This window comes from Pholis gunnellus (assembly GCF_910591455.1).
Source record: "Pholis gunnellus genome assembly, chromosome: 4".
Classification (NCBI taxonomy): domain Eukaryota; kingdom Metazoa; phylum Chordata; class Actinopteri; order Perciformes; family Pholidae; genus Pholis; species Pholis gunnellus.
The window spans coordinates 27,141,457-27,168,549 of record NC_136530.1 but is presented as its reverse complement, the minus strand read 5'-3'; the positions used below and the strand labels follow the sequence as shown (position 1 = coordinate 27,168,549).

Here is a 27,093-nt window from a genome sequence, read left to right as displayed (position 1 = left end):
TTTTTCTTCCTTCTTTTTATACTTTCTACTTTCTTTCCTATTTCCATCTTTCCTTCATTCCTTTTTTATCTTTCTTTCCCGCTTACCTTCTTCTCTCCTTTCCGTTCTCCTCCCGCTGATCTAGAAGCAGTAAAAGTTTTAAAATAGGATCACTTTAGGGAGTTCTCCGGGCGTTTCTCTGTAGTGCAGAAATGTGTTCTTTTCTCTGTTCATGATACAAAACCCCATGTTAGGAAAAACAAATCCTGATCTAGCTACACTGGCATCTTTAAAATAAAACAAGTTAGTAATTACTTAGTGTCCAGTTTTTACAACTTACTTTTCACTACTAGTTTTTTAATCATTATGAACTGTACTGTGCAGCCAAACTTTGTTCAAACTCAGAAACCTATTTCAAGAGCTAGTGGAGATCCAAAGATACCGGATACGTTCGGCTCAGATGGCAACCTTCAGTTCTGCTGAGTGAAGCCAATGTGGAAGTGTCTTAAAACCTGCATTCTCTCTACTGACCACCAGGGGGCGACCCCTCTGGTTGTATAGAAGTCTATGAGAAAATGACTCTACTTCTCTCTTGATTTATTACCTCAGTAAACATTGTAAACATGAGTTTATGGTCTCAATCTCTAGTTTCAAGTCTTCTTCAATACAGCATGATGTTCATTTAGTAAATGATGGTCCATTTAGAGTCACACAGACCATAAAGCAGGGGATGCTTTAGGGCGGGGCTTACTGTGATTGACAGGTCGCTGCGTCTCTACGTCACTCCTCCGCATTCCAAATATGGTCACTTCTGTTCATCGGTTGCAGAAAAAAACAACATTGCGACGGCCGTAATCCAAGATGGCGATGGTGAAATTGCCGAACTTAAGTCCACAAACCGATGGGTGACGTCACGATTGCGTCCACTTCTTAAATACAGTCTGTGATTTAGCTGAACCAGTCTGTTTAATAACAGCTTCAATGAAGAGATGGAGCAACATGATACACAGTACATATATACATATATATATATATATATATATATATACATATGATACTGTTAGAGTTAAAAAAAAATATTTTTCCATTCTTAAATCTACTTTTGCATTAACATGTTGCTCCCTCCCCGTCTCACCACAACTCTCCTCTCTGTCCCTCAGGATGAATTCCATCCTTTCATCGAAGCCCTGCTTCCCCACGTTCGGGCCTTCGCCTACACATGGTTCAACCTGCAGGCCCGCAAGAGGAAGTACTTCAAGAAGCACGAGAAGCGCATGTCCAAGGAGGAGGAGCGCGCCGTGAAGGACGAGCTGCTCGGAGAGAAACCCGAGGTCAAGCAGAAGTGGGCGTCGCGCCTCCTGGCCAAGTTGCGCAAGGACATCCGGCCCGAGTTCCGGGAGGACTTTGTGCTGACGGTGACGGGGAAGAAGCCGCCGTGCTGCGTGCTGTCCAACCCCGACCAGAAGGGCAAGATGAGGCGGATCGACTGCCTGCGCCAGGCGGACAAAGTGTGGAGGCTGGACCTGGTCATGGTGATTTTATTCAAAGGGATTCCCCTCGAAAGCACTGATGGGGAGAGGCTGGTAAAGTCTCCGCAGTGTTCGAACCACACCCTGTGCGTGCAGCCGCATCACATTGGAGTTTCCGTCAAGGAGCTGGATCTCTACCTGGCCTACTTCGTGCACGCAGGTAAGTTCTCTTCTTCTTCTATGTGTGTGTGTGTGTGATGTGTCGCCGAGCTGCTGAAGCTGCAGCTCTTTGTTTGGTCTTTCGCAACATCTGACGCTCCACAGTCCTGTTAGTTGTGGCATTCTGCGATGCGTGGCTGAAGTGTCACATTACTAAGATAAGTATAAGATACTCTGGAACTTATCGACTGGTGACAAGAATCCTAGGCCAAAAATCGAGCATTTAGTTGTGATATTCGTTTACGGAACATTCAGAGCGTTAGAAAGATCCCTGACTGAAAGCAGTAGTCAATGTTAGCTACATGCGTTCCTGTTTTACACTTACTGTGTCTAATTTCCAGTTTGAGTGTGGCTTGTAATCCGTCCACAAATCTGCCACATTATCTACTTCCATCGACGGGTTACGTTAGCTACCGGTCCAAGCAGATGTATTTTAACTTTGGACAATAGGTCAAGCAGCTTCATCATTCCAAAGAACGTCGGACTGTTTTCTTGGAGGGATTTAAATGTCAGATTTAAACTCATCGGGTATTATTGTCTTTTTCAGATAATTTTTTTGGGGGGGCCTTGTTAGATGGGCAATAGAGTGGAGGCAGACAGGAAACAGATAGAGATAAAGGGTATGGCATGTAACAAAGGTCATGAGGCCGGAATTGAACCAAAGATGTTGCGGTTGTATGGCTACAGAGGCGTGTTTTCTAAAATCATATTTTATTTGTCTTGAACATCAAAGTTCCTTCTTGACGTCGGAATCTGTAGTTGGCAAACAATCTCACCTCGAGGTCCATTTAGTAGCTGTTTCTGGACCTTTCAGTCGTCTCACATGGTCATCAGCAGGTGTAGAAGATGAATGACTGGACTTTTAAGCGAAGGTGGACTAGAAGTCTTTTAAAGTGCTCAGAAAAATACTCCTATCTGCTGAGGAAGAACATGTGATTTGATTGAAAGCTTCAGAACTTCTTCTAAATGCTTGTTTAGCTGAAAAACTTTCTGTTGAAAAACAAGTTCAATTCTCCAGATCTATTTTTTTTAGGGTTCAGATACACACTCATCAGTGTGTCGATGACACTTGTTTATCTGGTAGTTTGAGGATGAAAAATCCAGCTCCGTCTCCCAGCGAGCGTGTTATCAGCTGCAGACAGGCGTAATTTCATCAGCGGTCAGTAAAGCAGAAGTCTGAGGAAACAAGAAAAGGTCTGTGCCAGAACCCCGTCACCCCAGGTCGCTGTGTTTTCTGGGTGAAGCTGGCACACCTTCCATGTTTAAAAAACAATTATCTTTGGAGTGATTGCTCAGCACATTTTCCCCCATTTCCCACTGATTCCACGGGAAAATGATTTGGCTGGTTGGAGTATTTGTGCGTGCAGCAGCGAGCGTGCAGAGGAGGCGTTTGGCAGACTGTATAAGTGCTTGGCACCGAGCTCCTGAGTTTGTTTGGGGATTTGGAGTTTTCTTGAGAAAAGGAGGACGACGTCAGTGTAAAATAATCCACAAGATCCACTATCAGATTCCTTCACTGGGAAAACTGATACTTCAATATGTTCTACTTAGCATTTTCCGTCTGTAATCGAGTCCCCAAAGTTTTATTTTCTGAGAAAAAATCGTATTCAATCTTATTCAAATATTTCAACCTAGTTCCAATAAAAGTTTCAAGTATTTTCTGAAGTCAATTTCGTTTTTATTGAATTTCAAAGTTAATTCTTGACGTTGGAATCAAATCCCCTCAAGGTCCATTTAGCAGCTGCTTCTGGACCTTTCAATCACATCCCATGGTCATCAGCAGGAGCAGACCTTATGCGTCTGGACTTTAAAGCAAAAGTGGACTAGAAGTCTTTAGAGTGCTCAGGAAATTTGAAGTATGATGATTAAATTAATAAATTCCAGCCGCTGAGGAAGATCATGCGATATGACTGAAAGCTCCAGAACTGCCTCAAAATGCCCCAATGTTCCTTTTTTTGTTGTCAATTTGCTGAGGAAATCTTTTTGGTGGGGTTCAAATGCAGACCCAACAGGAAAAGGAAAATCTAAAAGATTAGGTTTTTTAAGAGGACATTCATGGGAACATTTTGTCAGAAAAAGCAGACAAACACTCGTTTGCGTTCAGGAAAGATCTCTGAACCGTAATTCCAACAATTTCCCTCTCACAAACCTAAGCCTCCCCCCGCCCCCCTCTCTCCTCTCTCCTCCCATGTGTGTGTTATCACTGTACCGTCCAGCGATCAGCTGTGTGCAGGTTCACTCTGAGCTCCCTTCAGTCAAAGAGGAACAAGTTGCTGCTGCTGCTGCAGTCGCCGTGTTCGCGGTTTAATTCCGAGGGTGGACGCTCGGTCGGAAAAGCTCTGGATCTTGGCACAGAGTGAGAAACCCTCAGTGAGGTTGAATAAACTGAGGTTTGGCTGCTTGTCACAGAGCATTTGTGGTGGCAAGTCTTGAGAATATGTTGGTTTTGGTTTTGTCTTTTGCTAAATGTAGGTTTTATATTTGATTCCAGAATGTTGAAGCCTTTTTGAGTGCTCAGGACTTAGTTTCTTGAGAGGGAGATGAGCAAAACTGGATGCCCTCCCACCACTCTTCTCCCCCCCAAGTCTGGGCGAAGGATCGGGTTTCTTCCTGCTCCTTATTTAAGGCAGCGGAGCTCCTCTGGAGCGGCGGCGTTGATTAAAAGCCACATGATGCTCGGACTGACCTCAGAGGGCTGGCAGGACCGGAGGCGTGGCCTGTCAGGACGTCAAAGAGTCGCTAATTAAATTCATGCCCGCATCGCTCTGGATGGAGGGGGGGGGGCTGAGGACCAACGGTGTTGCCAGCGGAAACCGCAGCGCACCACCAACCATTTATTATTTTATCCTGTGAGTGTTCAGCAGTGGGACGTTAACAAACCTCAAAAGACGTGAGGGCTGAAGTCGGTTTCAGTTTGGTAGTTGAACTGGTTCGTGTTCGTTTCTGCAGTTTGTCGTGTTTCTGTTTTCACTTGAAGAGATTCTGTTGGCTGAAGTCCCGTCTTAGGACATTTCTTTTCTGTTATCTTTCCATTTTGACTCTGACTTGTCCTGCCTATCACACTTTTTATTCACCAATTGTCTTTTCTTCTTCTTGTTGTACTCATACAGTAGTTGGTGGTTTTCCTTCTAGTCCTCCTGCTGCTCTCGTTTCAGTTTTCAACTAGAGATGCACTGATACTGATATCGGACAGATACTGACTCAAATAGTCGAATCAGGTATCAGCGACAACGGGCCGATCTGGTATCGGATACCTTAACAATTCAGTGCATTTATATCTATGTATTTATTTGTTACATTTCATTGTACAAAGTTAGGAAAACAAATCTGACACATAAAAGAATCATCTCAGTCACTTCCACACAGTGAGGCACACAGCTCATTAATTAAACGCTGCTATTGGATCGATATTCTGTATTAGCCGATATCTAAAGTGTCGCTATTTGATCTGAACTGAAAAAATCTGATTGGTGCATCCTTATTTACCAAGGGAACTTTTGTTAAAGAACATATTTAAGTCACAAAATGTTCATACTGAATGTATCTTATTTCATTTCCTTCTGCATCAATGACATTTTTATAGTCATAGTTAGACTCTCGCAGCTCTCATTAAAAATTGAGGGAAAGATGACGTCCTGGTTAAATGTTGCACAGAAAGGATGTGTTTTTAACCATATTCAACCAAAAACCATCTTTCCTGATCCTTAACCAGATGCTTTTATTGTGTAAATCTAGGCAGGATGTGAACCCTGGTCTCTGGGGTCCAAGTCCTCCGCCGGATTTGGTCATTTGGGGACAAAGGGTCATTAGGTTGAAAAGTGAAAATCCTTTTAGTCAGTTGACACTTTAAGCCATTAAGTAAAAAACGTGATCTAGGTTTGAAAGTGGATCGGAACAGTTGTATGTTAAAGACCAGATCTGACAGCGATTGATCCGGTGTGCACTGAACAGGAAGTAGCTGCTGGGTGTCTAATGGGTGGAGCTTTTCAAATTAACACACTCTCACCGACTGCAGTCAACTATGAACACACACACACACACACACACACAGCAGCCTTCCTTTCATAAGTCTGAGCAGTTACTGCGTGTGTGTGTGTGTGTGTTCTCAGGAACAAGTTGGGTGTCAAAGGTCACCCCCCTCCTCCCCTCCCGTCACTGATTTATGAGCTCACCCTCGCCACCACAGGAACGCTCAACACGTGCCGAAAGGTGGGAGGTCAAAGTGTGGAGGCTGTGACCCCTATCATCAGACCGTTTAACCTCTAGGATACCCCCCCCCCCATTAACAACACACACGGGGGGGGACTGGCTAGTTGGTGGCGTGCAGCCCCGCTCTCGAACAAAAGGTGGGAAAAGGTCGACAGCGGCACTTCGTCCGCTCTGCGCCTTGTGATTAAGAACCATCACAGCCTGAAATAAAGACGTTAACGTTTATTACTAACGAGATAATATTTATGTGCGCAGTAAAGTCAATTAAAGATAATTAGAGAGATGGAATCATAAAAGTTTGATAGAATGAGTTTTGCATTAAAGTCAGTGGCTCCGCGGTGGATCACTTCACAGAGGTGGTTTCAGTCCGCTGACGTCTTCCTTCAGACGCAGAATTATTATTTTTTTATGATTTAGCATTCAGCTTGAGAGGGGGAAGACTTTTGGGGAGAGGAGGTGTAGCCAAGAATCTTCTCTTCAAGAGACTCCTCACTTTCTTCCACACCTTTCTCTCTTTCTGTCCTTCGTCTTTTAGAGGTGGAAGCCGCATTCAGGTCCTTCACTTCTACCGTAGTGTTACTCTGACGTGTCTCTATACGGATTCTGTTTAGTTTTGTGGTAACGATTAAAACGAGCTGAGGAGTAGTTTATAAAGGTTAATAAATAAATTCAACTAAAATAGAAAAAATAAAATACAACAACAAAGATTAAATACAAAGTGTATAGAAAGTGATACTAACACCAGTGCCGAATGGAAAGTAAAACAGAAAAGTAATATTGAGCATGATATTGAGAAGTAGAACCAAATGAAGAGAAAAGTCTAGAGCAGTACTTTAAAACGTATAATCCTTGACTACGTTCCAACACTGTCACTTCTGTTTACAGCTGAACTGCCTTGATACTGTATATTAGGATTTAATAACCTAACCCATTATTATTTTTGGTGTCGTACTAGATGTAGGACGTAGAAGTGTTTGTGTGACTTCATCTCGCCTCACGTGGTCCTTAGAAAGCTTCTCCGGCAGCACAATTGGAGGATATCATGTGTCGGGTGAGATAACCAGGGTCCAACCTACAGAATGTGAAGGTTTCCAGTTCACCTTACACGACCTGCAGGGTTGATACCACGCAAACAGCAAGCGTGCGTCACATGTGTGTTTGTGTGTGTGTGTGTGTGTGTGTGTGTGTGTAAAGACGTCTGACCCACTTCCCTCCGTCCTCCTGAGCTCTTAAAGAGATTTGGAGCTTCGTCTCTAAACTAGTTACCGGAGCTCCGACCAGCCGACCCCTAAACTCCACACGCGACTCCATCTTGATTTAACATACTCATCTAAACACAGTCACTCACATGCAACACACAAACCTCTGGTTTAACCTCTGCTCCTCCATCTTTGATGTTTCCGTCAATTCAAAACACTTTTAGACTCTCAGAGCTTTATTTCACATTGTCGCGATACCAAATGAGCAGTTCCATGAAGGAGCTATGGCAGAGAGAAAATAGTTCCTCCATGAATCTGCTCACAACAAGGTCTGTGGATTGATCTTGAGTCGCCGGGTTATGATTCCAGGAGTTTTTCAAATCTCTATATATTTTTATTTTGGGGATGAAGCGTCGCTTTAAGTATCTGTTTAATGTTTAGTCTTAATGCAGCAGTACTCACTGCTTTTACTTCTCTGCTGTTTTCCCAAGCTGGAGGCGTGCTGCATTCAGGTGCTCGCTAGATAATAAATATGTCAGGATTTAAGGCTCTCAACGGGTCTGATGAAGATTCCTATCACTGCCAGAGAAAGTCAAAGATGGCGACTTGCGTGCGAGTGTGTGGTTCTCGTACGTTTCCTCCTATTCTTCTTCTTCTTCTTCTTCTTCTTCTTCTTCTTCTTCTGCCACTGCTCCAGTTGTCATCATGTGGAGCCGTTTAAGGCGTAAAAACAACCCCACATACTTGTGTTGTGGTTCCTGTACTTGTGTTGTGTTACACACTGTGACCACGGGAACACCCCCGACCCACCCCACACACACACACACACACACACACACACATTGTTCCATTCACGGTCAATGAGCTTTGGGGCTCATTCATAAAGAGGAACACATGGTCGCCGCTCTGTCAGCAGGTCGACCACAGACGGAACACAGAAGAAGAAACAAACCTGTTTTTCTGCAGCGTGGGGAAACAAATAAAACTAATTAAGTTACGAGAAGCATCGACAACGAGCTGTTTTAGGTTAAAAAAAGCTCAGTGGAACTGTTAAATGCTCCTTAACGGGTCAAAGAAAACAAAGGTCAATAAAACATAGGAGCAAAACTAATATTGACATCTTAAATGGCTCAAACATAAAAATGAAAGTTTCAAATACGGTTTTATCCGTTTGAACTTCTGCCGCTGCGTCCACTCTGTACTTGTTGTTAGCGTCACCCAAGGCTTGATGGGAAATGTAGTGGCATAACTCAGCACACAAAACATATTTTGCACGATCAATACGTTCTCTGACAGAGCTAAATCCCACCAACATGTCTCCTCTATCCCATCATATTCAAATATAACTATAATAAAATATAAATAGATTGTGTGTTGAAGACATGTGGACTTACTGATAAAAAACAAACAAAATCACTTTTAAAGTTTGAGCAGAAGAAATAAAACAGTTTTGGGTGAAATGAAGAAGCAGTTCAGAGCGTTCAGGTTGCTGTGTTCCCCCCCCCCCAGCGAGGCAGATATCAGCTGATCCCTCGATGTGCGGCGCGGTGAAGTCAGGTAATCCGGTTTAGAGTGTATTGTCAACGCCGAGCTTTCGGCGGATTTCCCCACTGCAAATATTCCAGCCTGGAACATATTTCTGCTCTCGCTGAAGAGGCTGTCAGAGCCGACTGATCCCGAACACAACACAAACAAACACAGCACACACACACACACACACTGTGCCTCTGTGTTGAGTAATGGCGTCTGAACTTGATCTTGGACATTCATAGAAATAAACACCGTTTTGTTTTTCTCGTCTCGGGGGGGGGGGGGGGGGGTTTCAAAATAAGAGACTGGAGGACAGTTGGATCAGAACAGTAACACGACAGCAGCAAAAAAAACGTTTGAAACCTGCTGTTTGAAGACACCACACAAACAATGGGTTCAGGATAAAAAGGATTTTTGTTCAAGGTAAACTTAAATCATAATTCTGATATCAAATTATCATCACAGGCACATTAATTTACACAAATATACCAGCTGCCACAGTGGAAAAGAACAGCAGTAGAGATGTCATCAACACATTGATTCATTCTCTTGTGATGATGATGATGATGATGATGATGATGAGCCATGATCACTGCTGCATTACAACAGGACCCTACCGGACCTGATCAGACCTGAAGGTCAGATCTTAGCACTAGATTGGTGAAGACCATTAATTCTGCATCATTGCCTGTTAATGGGAGGTCAAATTAAAGGAGTCAAGTGAAAGAGGAGAAGCAGAAGGGAGGAAGAGGAGTGGAGGAGAACAAACTATGAGTTTTTACTAGGGCTGTGAAATGATTAAAAATTGTAATCAAATTAATCACAGGTTCCTGTGGATTAATCATGATTAATCACATATTACCCATTTTTGTCATTATTGTGCGTCTTTGCGGTGCTTTGATGCTCGAGTCCCCCGTTGCCACTCGCACAACTTCGGTGAACCCCTCGTCCTCAACAATATTAATCGGTCTACAGCTTTTTGCAATCCATTTGACAACTGTGCTAGTCAACTTGTCACAGGCAGACTTAGTGAGGGAACTACGTTGTTCAGTGAGGGTGATTTGGCGCATTCCACTTAAACTCCTCTCACCGGCCAACGCATGCGTCGCGTGGAGATGGTACTTTAGGCTGGTAGTGCTACGGTGAAACCATAACGTCTTCCCGTTTACGTTTACGCCCCTTTTCCTAGAGGTGGGAATTGCCCCCTCTCTACGGCAACGCTGATGGGACATATCTTCAACACCAGAAAGGACAAAGATGAGACAGTCTGTTACATTAGTTTGTTTGGATAGCAGCTAACGTCTGACTGCATTAGAGATGTTTGGATTGAGACCTGTATGCTTTTGCTTCGATTATTGTTGCGTCACCTTCGTCATCTTAATGTTTTGGATATATCCTTCCACTGCATATTGCAGTCCCTTTGCCTTGATCCGGAGAATATCGCGGAGATATTACTCCAAAAAGTATCACTGACACTGACAGATATAGCGCTGGTCCCCGTCCTCGCCGTGCTTTAGGGTTGACAGTCCTGGGAGTTTTGTCGACGTAGCAACAGTAACTAATGGGGCGAACGGTCAATTGTGGGATATTGGAAGCTCATTCTGCGCATACGTTAAATGCGTTAAAAAAAAATAACGAATTAATCCTGTAATTTAATCATAACGCGTTAACGCGTTATTTTTCACAGCTCTAGTTTTTACACCTCTATTTATCTTCTTTCTGCTCTTTTCTCCACAACTTTCCCACATTTCTATTATTTCTTCTTCAGTCCTGTATTTTCTGATTTGATTTCTTCTTTTCTCTTCATCATTGTTTCTCATTTTCTTCTCTTGTATTTTTCCTTTCCCTTCCTTTGCATCTTTTTTTTCATTCTTTCTTCTTTCTCCTTCTTCTTCTTTCTTCTCCTCCTCCTCCTCCTCCTCTGACACACACAGTCATCTTAAGGTCTTTTTTTGCGAAAGTCGTCCTGCAGGAATGTAGGTAGCGGTGAAGTGTGCTGGCTCTGTGACGCTAAGGACCCCCCCTCACCACCCTGATGATGGCGGGGGGATCCTTAGCTACACAGACGCTCCCACACACCAGAGCCCCCACAGCAGGCCAGACTGCGTGCCAGCCGTGCCAACAAAATGGTGTCTGGCTCCTGCTCGGTGTTTTGTGTTCGCGCTGAAGCTTCTGAGACAAAAGTGGAAAAAACAACAAGCTGTGATTTTTCATTTCTGTGTCGCCTGAAAGCAGAAAAAACTGGACAAAGATGCGATCTTTTTTGTAATTAAATGAAGAGTCAACTAAGGTTCAGCAGTAAAAGTTGTAATAATTAACAGGGCAGTTAAAGGGCCGTTACACCAGTTTTACACATCAATAAGGCTGTTAGTGGTTAGTTCACATACAACCTGATGATGTCATAGTGATGTCATAAGGGTTGGCGATGGACTTGCCGGCCACCAACGGAAAGCGTGTGTCTGTGTTAATATCCAGTTGCATTATGGGAAATGTAGGATCCAGTGTTTTGGGACAGGACATCTGCACGTCTGCTGCACAGATTCTGTTTTTGATCTCAGCAGCAAATCAATTAAGTTGCTCTTTATAAGTACTGACGAGTGTTAGTAGTATTTGTTTTATACTCTCATACAGCTCTGAACTCTTTACGTAAAGTCTCAAATTCGCAGTGAAAGAGACGTTTTTTTTGACTTCTTGAACTCTCTGACCTTTGTACAGGAGACACATCTGATTCCTTCTTACTGAATCCGTGCGTGTATCTGTCCGTTCGTCCATCTTGAAAGGCTTAGTGAGAGAGTTCTGTGCCAAAAAAACCCCACAAACCCTGTCTCTCTCACACACACACACACATACACACACTCCCATTGTGTGTGAAGCCGTCGGGACGCTGCTGTGTGAAGAGAACGCCGACATGAACCAGGACAGCTGCGAGCGTCTGCAGGGAAAGTCTCCACAGATGGTGGAAGGAGAGACGCTCCAGAGTGCCGTATGGCTGCTGAAAAATAGAAGAAGAAGAAAAGAAGAAATAAGGTCGGAGCGATGACGCCATGTTGCTGTTGTTCTGCTTTTTTTCTAGTTTGGTGAGATCGTTCCGAACGCTGTGTTGATTCGTCCGAGGTCTGTTAGCATCAAAACAAGATGTCTTCTCTGAAGTGATGGCGCCCCCTGATGGCCGGAGTATCAGACGTAAAGGTCAACAATTTTTAAACAGAAAAAAAAAATAGTCAAATATTTAGAAAAGAATTGAAGACAAATGTCTCCTATAATGTAGCTAAAATATCTTCCGTTTTTATTTACCGACCATTAAAAATACAAATAGTTTTGCATGTTTTTGTTACTTAATGAAGACGGACATCCCATCATTCACAGGTGAGCTGAGCTTGGTCAACTAACTATGAATCATGAGACAATTCCCTGATTCAAAGTAGCTCAATCACTTATGTTTTGTTTACATAACTTTTTAGCATTAAAAGACCCCCTCAAAATGAAAAGAAACCAACCCCTCCCCCCATAATAAATGTCTAAATGTTCTTTAATGTATTTTAAAACGAGTGTGACATCTGGCTTATGGAGGAGATGTGACGGATCCGTGATAAGGAGAAGATGTGTCCTTTTGTCTTTAACAAAAGTGGCTCATTAGTTAGAATCTGATGAGAATGATCACTTGATTAATTACACTGTGAATATTCAGCGTTTTCTTTCTTTTTGAGGGGAACAACTTGGCAGGAGAGGAGGAGGAGGAGCTCTGCGACCTGAACAACCAGATAGCCTCGCACACCCAAACACAAAGAAATGTTAACAAAATATCTTTGTTTTCACCTTCGGACATAGAAGAGCCGCAAAGTGAGGTCGCTTTTTTCGAGCTATTTTTTAGGAGATTAGAACTGAGCAGAAAGTAGATGTAGGTGATGGGACACGGTGGGAGGGTGAAGGAGAAGAGGAGGACAGCTATGTCCAAAAGAGAGAGGGAGAGACAGAAAGAGGGAGAGAGGTTGAGCTCTTTGCATATTTGAGGAAAAACTGTCCGACTCTTTGGCCCGAGTCCAGGAGGTGAAGCACACAAAGAGCCCATTCTGTGGAACCAGGACGCCTTTTCTTTTGTTTTTGTTGTTTTCTGTGTGTGTGTGTGTGTGTGTGTGTGTGTGTGTGTGTGTGTGTGTGTGTGTGTGTGTGTGTGTGTGTGTGTGTGCGCGCGCGCAGTCAACACCATCAGATGTTCATTTTTAATTATTGACAAGTGAAGGATTAGTTGAGGTGGAGGTTGGGGAGCTGATAACTGAATTATTGAACTGTTTCTCTCCAGCGCTGCCCTCGGTCGCTGCGTCTGCGAGCCGTTGGGGTTGGGGTTGGTTGGTTGGTGGTGGCGGTGGTGGTGAATAAAAGCGAGAGCAGGGATAATGAGGCTGTGGCGGCTCGCCGTGCCAAGCCACAAGGCGCTGGCAGCCCTCGCTGTTTATCCCAACGGAGCCGCCGCGGACGCTGCTGCTGTGGTCGGGAAGGAAAAACTTCTAAAATCATAATTCAGAGCTGATCCGTGACGTGTGTGTGTGTGTGTGTTGCAGTTAACCAGATCTATTTATCTAACTGAGCTCTGTGCACTCTTTAAGCTGCTCTACATTGAAAGAATTCCTCCAATTCCAACTCAAAACCATCAGTTTATTTAGTCAAACTACTGTTATAGCGCCAAAAGTCGAGAAGTTTCACCTTTTTTAGAGGCAAAAAGAAAACGGACAAAGTTCCCAGTGTTTCTGCAACATTTTTCACATCTTAATGGCCACTAAAATTAAGAAGTTCTTTAACATTTAGCTGCTTTTTTTTTAAGTCGGGGTGACTCGGCTTACAATGCAGTCTTACCAGACTGTTAATCGCAGAGTTTGCTTTTCATCAAAAGCCAAAATGGACCATAAAACTTCCCAGACCCACGAAGTGACCCTTGGTGGTCTCGCGATACCAGACAATCCGAGATCTCCACGTACCGATCTAGTTGAGTGAAAAGTTTAGAGCAGGGGTAGACAGCCTTTTTTATATGAAGCGACATTTTTGTTTTCTTGTTAATGTGCCAGAACATTAAGTTGAATTATGATACCAAATCAAAATGAAATTACGGATTCCATTCATATATTATTATGTTCATATATATGAGAGCTCTATACAAGAAGGCTGCCATCCTTATGAAAACTTCCACATCTGAGTTGAAATCATTAACCCTTCCAACCCTCCACCAATCTTCTTCATCAGCAAGAAACTTCAAATTCAAAATACCGTAAATAAACAGGCCGTGCAACTACCAATGGCTGTGAAAGATTACTTTGCATGCGGGTTAGAGGGCATTTCAACATTTCCAAAAATCTCTCTTACACACTTGTGTGTCATTGGCTAAGCTAGCTAAAGTGGCCTATCCCGGTTTAGAGACGGACCTCAGTCTGGAGCTTGGGTGTAGTCACAGTCTGCTCAGAGTCCTGCCAACACAAGAGTCACACCATGAACGTTTTGCAAGTTTGTTCGTAGATTCAAACCAAGCACCCAATCCAGGGCTCGGAATCGATATCGATAAATGGATGGATGAATAAAAGAATGGAGGGATGGATAAATGGACAAATGGATGATAAAAAGATAGATGGATGGATGCATCGCTGGATAAAAGGATGGTTAGATGGACGGAATGATAGATGGATGGCTCACAAACCAAGATATTCCGACTTTCAGTCTCAAGTATCGGTCAAATTCCCCAAAATACTGGATCTTACGTTTCCCACAATGCAACTAGGCAATTGTCTTTTATCAGAGTCTAAAGTAGAGAGCTCATCTGTACTGTGACGTGCTGTTACAATGCAGACAGTGTGATGTTGTGTCCTGTTCCTCAGTAATGGATTCCACACCTTTTGTGAGCCGCTGTTGCCTCTATGTGTGTGTGTGTGTGTGTGTGTGTGTGCTCGTCTAGGTCGGCAGCTCGTTAGCGGTGTGTGATCGGTGCGTCCGACTCCTCCGCAGGCGGCCCCTGACGGGGGCCCTCCGTCTCATTCACGCACTTAAAGCAGAAAAGTGTTTTCAGAGACGAGACAAAAGCTCCACTTGATTAAGCCGCGAAAGTGTCTGGGAACGTGGGCCCCGGTGACCGAGCTAATTGGTAAAAACCTACCCCCTCCCTCCCTCCCTCCCTCACCCTCCTCACCCCACCCCCGGCGTCTCCCGCACTTAAAAAAAAAAAAGAAACCCAGACAACTCCTTTATTGTTTTTTCTTTCCTTACTTGCTCACCATTTTCGCTCCTCTTCTCTTGAATCGCAGCACAATCTTAATTACAGTAGAGCCGCTGTGTGAGGAGACGCAGCTCTGAATGGTGACAGGGGAGGAGGAGAGGAGAGGAGAGGAGAGGAGAGGAGAGGAGTCATACGTTTTTTTGCCTTAAACTCAGCCGCAGATTCTGTTCCGTTCAGTTTGCAAAGTTTGACTCTGCAATTCGAATTATAATATGATTGAAAATTGGCTAGTGATGCTATTGTGTAACACTACAAGAGCAGCATGAACATCTAAACCTGCTAAAGGACTTTAGTTCTGCACTTATTGAAAGTGAATTTGTCCTGTTATTGGCAAAGACAGTTGGTTTCACTTTAATGAAGGAGTCTGCACCGAGGTTGTCGGTTTGAAAATGCAGCTTTAGTGCCTTGCTCGGAGGTCACCCCCCCTGCCTGCTGCTGGTGTCATCGCAGAGAGAAAACTGAATCACTCACACACCTCATCAGCTGTTTGACCCTGCTGACCTCTCACTCCTGCACCACAGTGCCTTGGAGCAAGGCAGTCTTCTCTCCCCCCTTCTCTCTCTCTCTCTCCCTTTCTCTCTCTCCCCCTCTGTCCCTGTAGGACAAACAAACAGGACTCTGATGATAAGAGCATAGATCGTCCCCGCTGACGGACGGGGTTTCCAAAGGATGACAGCAGGGGTCGACCGCTCGATGGCCCCACACACACACACACAGGACACACTCTCTCTCTCTCTCTCTCTCTGCACACATATTCTCTCCCTCCCTCCCCTCTCCATAACCCGCTCTGCGGCTTCCTGCTAATTAAATTCCTGCGCTGTCCATTAGACGGATAGAGTGAGCGGGACTGCTGACTCAACACAGGTAGGGCCGCTCCTCGCCGTAATGGCTCGGAGAGCTCGAGTGCCCGAGCAATTCATTTGGCCGCCCCGTTTTACACATCCGTGGGTCACCGCAGGCTTTCAAGGGTGCAGGGAGAGAGGGGGGGGGGTTTATAAGCTAATACCGTCAAAACGCTTTAGTTCTAAAACGGACACTCGGCAAGGCTGTGTCCTCTAAAATGTACTGACATGCTCTTTTACTGTGGGCTCTCTCGCTCTCTTTCAGCTGCAGGACTCAACTTGTTCACTTCCCGTCTCACCGGTCGGATATATGTTGGGTGTCTCTTGAATATTTGATGTCAGTGTCGATGCAATACTGTTTCAGCCTCAACAAGTCCTCCGTGATTTGCCCTTCGCCTTTTGGAGCGACTGGCATGAATCTGTGGTTAGACGGCACATTCTCACCACAGTGCGTCAAATACCGCAGCCGGGTCAATGCTGATTAGCGTCAAAGTTATTGAGCTCTACGTACCTCTCTAGTGTCAGTTTTGGACGGGGCGGAGACGGCGTGTCGATATTCGCTCGTTACATGCATAGTGTCTTTTCAGAGTGAACATCTGTCTTCATAGGGAGTTCAACAAACCTATGCAGTTAGGTTAAGGAAAAGAGCTTTTTTGATGTTAACTTGACTGACAGACGACTGACTAACGGATCATGTGACTAGCAACTCATGTGATTAGCAACACTGATGACTCATGGGACCACCGAGGGACTAGTGACTCAAGTGACTAGTGACACAAACGACTCATGTGACTAGCAACTCATGTGACTAGCGACACCAACGACTCTGTCAAAGTGTCTAGCGACTCAGGAGTGATTTCAAAAACATGTGATCTAAGAAAGAAATCCTTTTTACAAACACTGGGTCACTATACATCTGAAAAAAAGCATAACATATCCAACCAGCGTTCGTTTCTGCCGTCGCAGCTGAACTCTAAAAATGCTGGGCGGCTCAGCTCCGTGCTCAAGGGCACTGCAGCAGGAAACACTCAGAGAATTCAGCAGTGGGACAGTCTGTCAGCTAGTCACTGCAAACACAGCACTTACACGGACCAGGAACAAATATCTGTCTTGGAACCAAACCACAGCTGTGAGCTGCACATGAGCGTTCAGACTGTAGCTGATAGAAACATCAGAGCGTCTCCGAGCTGTAAACACTGTGGAGGAGAAGCTCAATGAGTTTATTTTTGGTTTATGAAGCGTTTAATTAGCTGCAGCTAACATCCTACACCGATATACCCGACTGATATCACGCAGTCGTATGATTCACAGTATTTACTGCAGAACTGACCCATAAACCTCTTTTATGGGGAAATGTTGTATATATATTTGACTTGTCCCTTAATTTCAGCAAATTTAAATTAAGTCTACCTTAAACTTCTCAGTTTAATGCTTAAAATATACCGTAACTTGCACATAAAATCCCCAAAAATACACAAATATGTATTCACTTGTAAGTAACATTGACTTTTTGTTTTGGGTTTATAAATTATCAGATTCAGTTTTACCTTAATCTCAATAAGACAAATACACAGATCCACTAAAGCACGCAGTGTTGATCGTGATACTTTAATTCACGCATCACAAATTGTACACCATAAAGTGGATTAATGTGGAATAAAATACGCATTTTGAAGGATTTTGAATGTCGTCCCGTAGGTGAATCAGCGGCTCTGTGTTGCCTCCCTTCCCTCCTGTCTTCTGTAACTTCACACCTCACTCCCTCCCGGGGGGGCATTCGGGGGCCTGTATGCAAGACGCAGCAAGTACTATTTAGGAAGTGACAGCTAATAAACAATGAAGAATTTACGCGAGCGCCGCAGGACGGATGGAGGGGGGGAGCTGCTGACTGGACGCTTATGATGCCCCCGTCACACGACGGAGCAGGTTTCTATTCTCATCTAGAAACTCTGAACGCTGACAAAATCATCGTCCAGTGTTTGTTTGACCTCTAGATGAAGTCAGGTGACTGTCCGTGATGGACTCGCTCGGTTGAGTCATCGCTAACGTTGTGCGAGAAGAACATAGGAGCAGATCGGCTCTTAAGCATTTAAAGAAAAGTCATGTTTACCAATTTTCTCTTATCTATGGCTGCTGCCAAGAAATCTACAATGAAACATCCAATCAGAGAGCTTCAGATTCAGTTTTCAGACATTTGAATCAACTTTTGATCAATTTTGGAGCAATTCAGCAAGCCATGCGGCGGCGTTCAGTGCTAATGGGGAGCGCAATACGATCTTGTGTTTCAGGAGGTTTTCTTTATCGTGATCTATCTTTTTTTATGATAAACTGGCTAGAGATAATCCGTGTGTGTGTGTGTGTGACATCAGACCATCAGCTATTGGTCGGCTGTTTGCTTTTCCCAGCAGCCCCTGGGAGGTTCCCAAGCCGCCTCATCTTCCTCCCTCCTTCATCCTCGGGCCTCCTCTATTGTGTGGCCCAGAACAAGGAGAGCTCCTTCATCTCCCCCCATCCTTAAAGATACGCTCTTAAACCCCCTCCCTCACCTCTCACCCCTCCGACTCGGAACAAACAAGAAATTAGAAAAAACAACAACAACAACATCCCGTCGCCTCCTCGTCTTTGCCTCATTAGCATGTCAATCGGTGCTCAGCCTCTCCGCTCTCCTTCTGCTCCCTCCATCGCGGGGGGGGGGGGGGGGGGGGGGCAAGGAGGGGGGGTCATCTCTCTTCTCCCTCGTCTTCATCACAGCAGCGGGAGAAGTGGGGAACAAGCTAGTAAGAAAGTAAAGCCGAGTGAACGGATGAAGGGACGGTGTTAGGAACGTGGGATGGAGGCGAGGAAGGAGAAAAGTGAGAGGAAGTCTGAAGGAGGGAGGTGAGAAGGACGGGAAGGAATTAGGAAAGGAGAGAAGGAGGGAATAAAGGAGTGAAAGAGAAGAAGAGGAGTGCAGCTGCCTCCTCATTCCCACACTCTGTCTTCCTCCAGGCTGGTTTGTTCTGGTCCAGACTTCATTCACTTTCCGCCTAATTAACATCTCATCTGCATAACTTGTTGCTCCCCCCCCCCCTCCTCCTCCTCTTCCCCTCTCTGAAACAATGGCCACCAGACCGAAGAGAGACTTAATCCAGAAAGCCTCCGTGGTGCAGATAAAAGCGATCTGTGCTGTCGAACCACTCGCCTTTCTCCTCACCAATTAAAACTCGTCTCGGCGGCGGCGTGTGAACGACGCCGCGCTCCTCGAAAACATAAGTTTGTTTTCTCTGTGAAGCTGTTTACCTGCAGCGCTGAGTGATTTGTGGAAACATCCTGCAGGTGTTGGAGGATCTGTGAGGATGCGGAGGGCGTGTGAATATACGTGGCAAAACCCCCCCAAAAAATAAAAAAGGCATTTTGTTTCCCTTTTAGATTTAATCCTCCCGTTGAGGTTTCGCAGCGGATTTAGGATCCATAACAAACACACAAACACGCCAGTTCTGCTGGAAGATGAGCGGAGGGTCGGTGGAGGCGGGAGGGGTGGGGGCTGGGGCAGGGTTTCCAGGTTGCAAGAGCTCCTGGAGATGTGAGCCAGATGTCGGAGCGCCGGGGTTTTGGGTTGGCGAGCTGTCACAACCCCTGCCTCGACATGACACAGATAGACACACACACACACACACACACACGAGCCGTGACCGCAGCTCCCGACCGGCCTCAAGGTCATCGCCACGGCTCCCTCTGCCCACACACACACACACTGATGTTTGAAAAGCTCATGTACAGTTCACAGCTGTCTGATGCACGCCTTTTAATAAATGCTGCAGACAGGGAGTTTGGAAACCTTCTCACATGAAAAGAATCTTGACGGATGAAGGCTGAAAAAAATCTAATTTCTTAGTCATTAAACTTGGGGCATAAACATATGTTTTCACGTTTCATCTTTCGTAGCTACGGAAATTAACGAGCTGTAATTTCGTAGATATCCCATGACATTTTTTTCGTATGTTATCCTCAGAATCATGAATGAGGACATGGAAAGACCGCTAAATCACACACTGTTATTTGAACCCAAACGACCATCTTTTCCGTAATCTAAATCTAACCGAGTAGTTTTGTTGCCAAAACTGATTTGTTTACTGCGAAGACCGAAGTTTCTTTAGAAAAACCTGTATGCGTGTGACGAGTGGGACATTTGACACGTGTCGCTGGACTTTTGTAGGAAAAACGCACAAAAAATGAGGAGCAACTTTTTTGTAAGACACCGTACGAACCGGTCGAATGAGGATACTTTCACCGTGGTCACAAAAACAACAGCTAGAATACCGAGACTACAACAGATTCTGGACCAGCACCCAGAAGATATTTTTGGAGGCGCGAGCAAAAACTAGACCAGGTATCCATTGTCGCGAGATAAGTTGCGCAGTGTAGTCTCCTCCTGCAGAAAAATGTAGATATTGAGTATCAGGTTGGACACAATTTCTAGTTTCTGCATCCACGAGTGTCCACGTGACGCTTGCGGCTCAAAATGCACGAACAAAATAAAAACAAACGTATGACTTTAACCTTCTCTCCCTTGTACACTTTTCCTTGTTGCTCTCCATTTGAGTAATGAGGCGTTCAGGGTCCTCCGGCCTGCAGCTCTCTTTATGTTTTATGTCTATGTATGACGGATAAGATGCCGCTCAGATCGTCCCCCGGGAACTTTTTTGGGGTGCTTGATTTAATGTTAAGAGGAGGACGAGTTGATTCTCTCATATTCTCAACTCTGTTCTTTTCCCTTCTCAACTTTCTAACTTCCTCCCTCCCTCCTCCCTCCCTCCCTCCCTCCTCCTGGAGGAGGAGGAGGAGGAGGAGGAGGAGGAGGGAGTCCAGGGGAGAGAAAGTGATATTTCGTTATTTTGTGGGTTGGTCCCGCGCCGGGCTGAGCCGAAGTGACAGGCTTAGGGGTGTATTATTACCCCTGTAGCCTCCTCCTCCTCGCCTCTCACTGCAGAAGGAGGGATGGAGGAAGAGGAGGAGGGGGGGGGGGGGGTCATTTGTGTGGCTGCTGTCTCCTGACCTGAGGAATAACTCACAGCGGCGGCCTCAGTTTGTTTTCTGGTGCGCGAGGAGAAACTCCAGCTCCCCTTCTTCTACTGTTAATATCCTGCTCCTCCCTGCACCTCCTTTTCTCTTCTATTCTCATTTCCTCTCGTCTTTCCTCCCCTCTCTTTTTCCTCTTCTCTCCTATTCACTCTTCCAATATGTCTTCCCCTCCCTTCATTCCCTATCCCCTCTTCCTCTCTTTCCCTCTCTCATCTTCATGTCCTCTCCTCTCCTCCTCCCCTCTCTACTCTCCTCTCTACTCTCCTCCCCTCTCCTCCTCTTCTCTCCCCCTTCCTCCCCTCTCCTCCCCCCTCTCTCCTCCTGTGTCAGCAGCTCTTCTGTTAGCAGCAGTTTCCAGGCTCCAAGGGCTTTTGGGGGAGACGAGCTTTAAGATGCCACCGGAGCAATTAGCTTCAGGCTCTATTAAAGCCCCCCCCCCCCGTCCCCCCCCCGTCCCCCGTCCCTGTCCCTCCCCCCTTCTCACCCTGCACTTAAATCACACTCAGTCGTCTTAAGGTGGTACGACTCCCCCCTCCTCCGTCCGCAGTTTCCTCTCTGATCTAACAGAAGCGGGACAACGAGAAGAGACGAGGACGAGATTTAGTTCGACTCACTGATTGATTCCATATTGATCGCTACATTTAACAAAGGTGTTCTGGTTTTGTGTGTGTGTGTGTGTGTGTGTGTGTGTGTGTGTGTGTGTGTGTGTTCATACTGCAGCAGCGTCGTCATCGGCTGCCGATCAATGAGAACAGACGCGTAATATGAATTCATGTGTTCAGTTATCAGAACAGAGTCACAGCATTGATCTGTGTATACACACATACACACACACACACACTCACACACACACACTCACACACACATCCCTGGGGAGATGTATGGAGAGATGAACTGGACATGAGACATGAGTCAAACAATGAGGATTTGTTTCAGTGTTTTAGGTCAAATTGATATTGCCGTATCAGTTTTGTTGCAATAATTGTTAACTTCCCTAAAATATTTTTGTGTAAAATCCTGGAACGGCCTGGTTCGATACAGAAAAAAGTGATTTGAGACGACGTTTGCTTTTATTGTCTTAACCACAGACAGGGCAGGAAATGACATTTTGGGAGGAAAAGCGTTGATTCAACTTATTTAGTTGAGAATCAAAACCTTAGTTTTTCAAACTAGTGTTACGGTTGATATTTTTTCTGTGAGGATGGAAGAAATCTTGCATCACTGACCTTTGACCTCTGTATGTTGTTTGCCTCTCAATATTCGGACAAAACACAGCGTCAGCCTCACGGTGACGGTCTGACTGACTCGACCTGCCTTCAGCACGCCACCTTTAGAGGAGCAGGCCAATCACTTTCAATGTGTGTGAGTGTTGTCATCTTTGTAAAACCCTTCGAAGTCCTCCCCCCCGCTTCTGAAACCTGATTAATCCTCAACATTGTTTTTGTCCCTCCGTCTCCATCGTTCCGCTCGTCGGGCCCCGTCTGGCGAAAATGCAATTGAGCCGTTTTTTCTTACAGATTGCCTTGTTGTAAATAAGTTAATTGGGCCCAATAAGCATCATGAGAGCTGAGCGCACCGCGTGTGGAGGAATGCTCGCTCGGTCAGAGAGAGGAGAGGAGCGAGAGGCACGGAGGTAGACCAGGTGCACGGGGGTCGTGACCTGAGCGGGAAAGGGTGTTTTTTACAGAAAGGGTAATTCTGGATTATTGCATCTCGCATCAGAATTTTGGCACCTTTCTTCTCGTGTTTCTTGACCTGTCAGACATGTAATTATATAATGATAGACAATGATATCTTTTATCTTCCTGTTTTCTTTATTACATCCTGCTATTTCTATTTTATTGGCTGCTGAAACTGTCGTGTCTCCACACTGGTATCTGTAAATCATCCGGGGTTTATCCTAACTCCAGTTGAGATCATGTCCTCTAATATTTGTTGGAACTTTGGGGGGTTTATAACGACGTGAATGTCAGAAAAACGCACACATTACATTCTTTTTAATGGCAGAGTCCTTGTATTTTTTTAATCATATTTGACTGCTTTTATGCTAAAAAGCTAAATAAATTAGATGACAGATAATATGGCCAGTTAAATATATAAGTAAGAAACAGTTTTTTAAATTGTAAATACTGAGAATAATGCACAGTTTGGTTGGTGCTCGTTTGGCTCAAACAGCCTGTAGATGGATGTAGATGGAGCTAACTGTTAGTCACACTCTGGTGTTGTACACTGCGAGTTAGCAGACCGTGATAATCATTGCACTCACAACATTATATAATATGCTAATGCTCGCTGTATAATTCATGCCATAATACATTACAAAGAAGGTAAATTGCTGATTGTGGTGTAAGAGGGGAGGATGAGGAGAAAGTGGAGCCATTCTTCATCGCTAACAGCCCGACAACAACAGAGCGGATCTTCCTCCAAGTTCTCCATTATCCTTAATAATGGCCAATCATCTCCCCCACTCTCTCTCTCTCTCTCTCTCTCTCCCACTGCGTCCCTCCCTCGCTCCACCTCGCCACATGATATTTAATCCGTCATCTTTGTTTTCAACACACACAGTGCAAGCTGTTGCTGGCAGGGCCTGTTTGGGCTCAGGGCCCATCTGGAGAGCGGACACAGTCTTTTTCTTTCTGCGTGCATTGTTGTCTGTTGTTGTTGTTGTGTGTGTGTGTGTGTGTGTGTGTGTGTGTGTGTGTGTGTGTGTGTTGTTTGTACTGGGGAGGGTAAGCAGCGCGGCATGTGATGCGTTCACTCCCTCCGTCCTCAGCAGGCCTGGTGGGTGCAGCTGCAGGACGTCGCCACGAAATAAATGGACTGTCAGAAATCCTCTGAGAGCCGACTGAGAGGAACATTTTACAATTTACTGAAAGATTATCTCGAAGTATATGTAGGCAGAATGAATAGGAATGAACTGTAAGCAATGGCTGATATAAAGACGTATAAAATGGCAAAAAACATTTATACCACAGCTTAAAATGACTTGTAAACGGTCTGCATTTCAATTAAAACTCTAAGTATCAAGGTATTGGTGCTGCCTTCCTTCCACACAGGAGACCTTATAATACTTGTGAACAGAGTGGAAAACTGGGTTTGACTTTCACACATAATCCTCAAGTGTTTCAAGCGAGCTTAGTCGAGTTGTCGATTGATGGGAAAATGAATCGTCTACTTTACTTTTGCCAAGAATTTGCAGGTTTCAGCTCCATTTGCTGCTTTTCTTTGTAAATTGAATATTTTTGGGCTTTGAACTGTTGATCGAACAAAACAGGACATTTGGAGATGTTCCTTTGAGCTCCGGGAAACTGACATAGACGATTTACACAAAAACATTTTTTAGACCAAACAAATAACCGACAATAGAAATAATTGTTTGTTGCAGTCCTAGTTTCAAGTCCTATCTCCAGGTCAGGAAGTAGTCTTTCAGTCGACAGCTATGGATCCAAGTGAATCAACATGTTATGTGAAGTTCCCCAAGGCTCAATCCTTGGGCCTCTTTTATTGAACTTGGACACGCGTCTGTAGTGCCACCACACCACATACAGGGCAGGTGAAGGGATTTGGCACTGGAAAACTTTAAAAAGGGATGTTGAAGAGCCAGGTCGATAAGCAAGAGTAGTGCAAAAGAAGTTACGTTTATGAACAAAAAGTTTACTGAAACAAATAGTAAAACACACACCCGGGACATTCAACAATACTAAATCAAAGTAAGCTAGTAAAGGGTGTGCTAAAGCGACCAAGCATCCAAATCACACAGAATAATGAACATACCATTAATACAAGGTGTGTAAGTTACTGCTGATTACAATTCATCTATGGACATGACATACCAACTAGCACACTGAATATAACAGAATGTAATTTACTGCAGAACAACCAAACCAACAAACGGTACCCAGCCCCTCCCTGATGACACCACATATGTCGGGTAAACCCCTCCCCTTGATTGAGCTGTTGAGCAGCTGATCTACGCAACATCTGAGGCGGAACAACAAAATCCTATGAACCCATGAATAACACGAAAGAAGATTGTGCCATTTATACACCTTAACTGATAATGCATTAAAAAACTGAACCATTGGATTGATATTAATAACCAGATAAAAGATAAATCTGAAATGCTTGATTCCATGTTTGACTGAGAGAAACTTGTCCACACTTATAGTAAAATAACTGTCGGGCCACTTGAGCTCCTAAAGAATACTGTTTCTAGTCCTTGCAAAGACAAAGATAAGTACTTAGACCCCTTGGTATCTAAAAAACAAAGTTTCCATTTCCTGTGAAGTTAGCGTTTTACAGATACCAGGTTTAGTGTTTTTCTTCCAGCTCAGATCGAAGAGGACTGGATGTACCGCCCTCCCTCTCTGTCTGCCTCTCCACTCGTTCTCACCTGTAATTAGTCTGATGTGTTAACGGCTGTCATCCTCATCGTCACGTAAATTAAACGCGTGTCTTCGCTACACACAAAAACACACAAACACACACAAACACACACAGGTCCAGCGGTGATGGGCAGCTCTGAGCTGATTACGTTTTTTTCAGTTTTTGTCACTATTGATTGAGGAAAAGGAACCAAAGTGATTGCGACTCCATAATCACTTCGGGCTTTCAATTAAAAAAACTGCAAAAAAAAGAAAACACGTCTGTCTGAGAGCCCCTAATCAGTGTGTGTGTTTAGCATTGGATATCTGTGTGTGTAACCTGGCTTTAATTGTCCCCGCAGTCTTCCTCAGCGGTCCGTATTTAAAGCAACGCACACACACTTCTACTCTGCTCTGGTACTCCCAGGTTATGTGCTTCTCCATCAGGCTGGCTCTTCCATGATGTCAGAGATGGTTCGCTTGATTTGCGAGGTGTTATGGGCGGTCTTTGAGGATCATGTTAGGGACCGGTTGGCCCGTATTCTTTTGCAAAGGAACCAATCATTTCAGGAACTCAGGAACTCGAGCAATGGTTTCCTTCATAGTCCTAGAACCAAAAAGAGGATGTGTCCTGGGGGAAAAATGCTCTCCAAACGTCCTACGAACTGAATGTTGCTTGTCGGCAAAGCACAGCAAATTTTTTTTCAGATGCAAATAGGAATGAATATACGGTAATTTAGGCTTAATTAATTAGGATTTAACTCAGAGAGCAGCATGGGTTTAGGGTGGAGGTTTGGACATGAGCAGACATTACAGGTTCAGAGACGTATTTCCAAAGAGGTTTGGTTTGTCCGGGTGGAGGCTCCTCAGCTTACAGCAACACTGGTTCTTAGCTTGTCTCCATAGAACGGGCTATTCGTGTTATTTCTGTGGAAATAACACGAGTACCGTGTGTGTTTGTGTTGTTGTGTGTTCCCTTCAGGCCGCCTGTGTTCAGTCATTATGAAGAGTTGAACCATGCAGTTACAAACCCAACACACACACACACACACACACACACACACACACACACACACGCACACAGACACACACACAGACGGCTTCGTTATGAGGCAATGCCAGGTCTTTGTGAAATGTTAAGATAGCCATGCTTCATTCATCAGGTCTAATCACACACACGCTGATGTCAGTATCCTATTATCTGTAAATGTGCATACGTGTGTGTGTGTGTGTGTGCGTGTGTCTGATAGTGCTGGCGCCGTATGAAGTGAGACCCTCCGGCTGCAGCCTCTCCTGCTGGGCTGTGAAACTTTAGAGGCATACGTGACAAAACACACACAAACACACACACACACACACACACGCTGAGCACATGTTTCCAAGTGCACATATACGTGGTTACACATGCACTCAGTAACCTCTGACAGAACATAACTCTTACTGTTACTGGGTGTGTGTCGACTCTTCCTCCTCTCTTTCCTCCTTTTTTTCTGTCTTCTTCTCCTCCATCTTCCTCTTTCCTCCTTCTGTCCTCCACCTCTTCCTTTCTCTCCCCTTTCTCCTCTTCTTACATCTTGCACCTCTCTTGTTCACTTGCGATTGTCCTCTTCCTCCTGCTCCTCCTTTACTTCTTCCCCTTTTCCTTTCCTCTTCATTCCCCTATCTGTTGTCCTCCTCCTCTTCCCCTGTCGTTTTCCTTGTCTTTCTTTCTCCTGTTCTTCATCTTCCATCTCTTCTGTGTGTGTGTGTGTGTGTGTGTGTGTGTGCGTGTGTGTGGGTGTGTGTGTGAGAGAGCCAGGCTGATGCCGGCGAAGAGGTCGACCTGGCTGTGTTCAGGTGACAGCAGCGGCTCAGTGTCTTCACATCTGCTCTTTAATTATCTGGCCTCCGCTGGGTGTCCACACCACATCACACGCAAAGACAACAGCACAAGCCGTTATCTCCTGACTCTACATTTAGTCCTTA

At 44.8% G+C, this 27,093-nt stretch overlaps 1 protein-coding gene across 1 annotated transcript in view; it reads left to right on the top strand.

Moving 5' to 3' along the window:
• Positions 1-27,093, top strand: part of nfia (nuclear factor I/A) — a 114,784-nt gene that overhangs the window by 8,622 nt on the left and 79,069 nt on the right. The window contains 1 exon segment of the mRNA XM_079158391.1: positions 1,140-1,668. Within this exon segment, the coding sequence (XP_079014517.1) occupies positions 1,140-1,668 (529 nt within the window).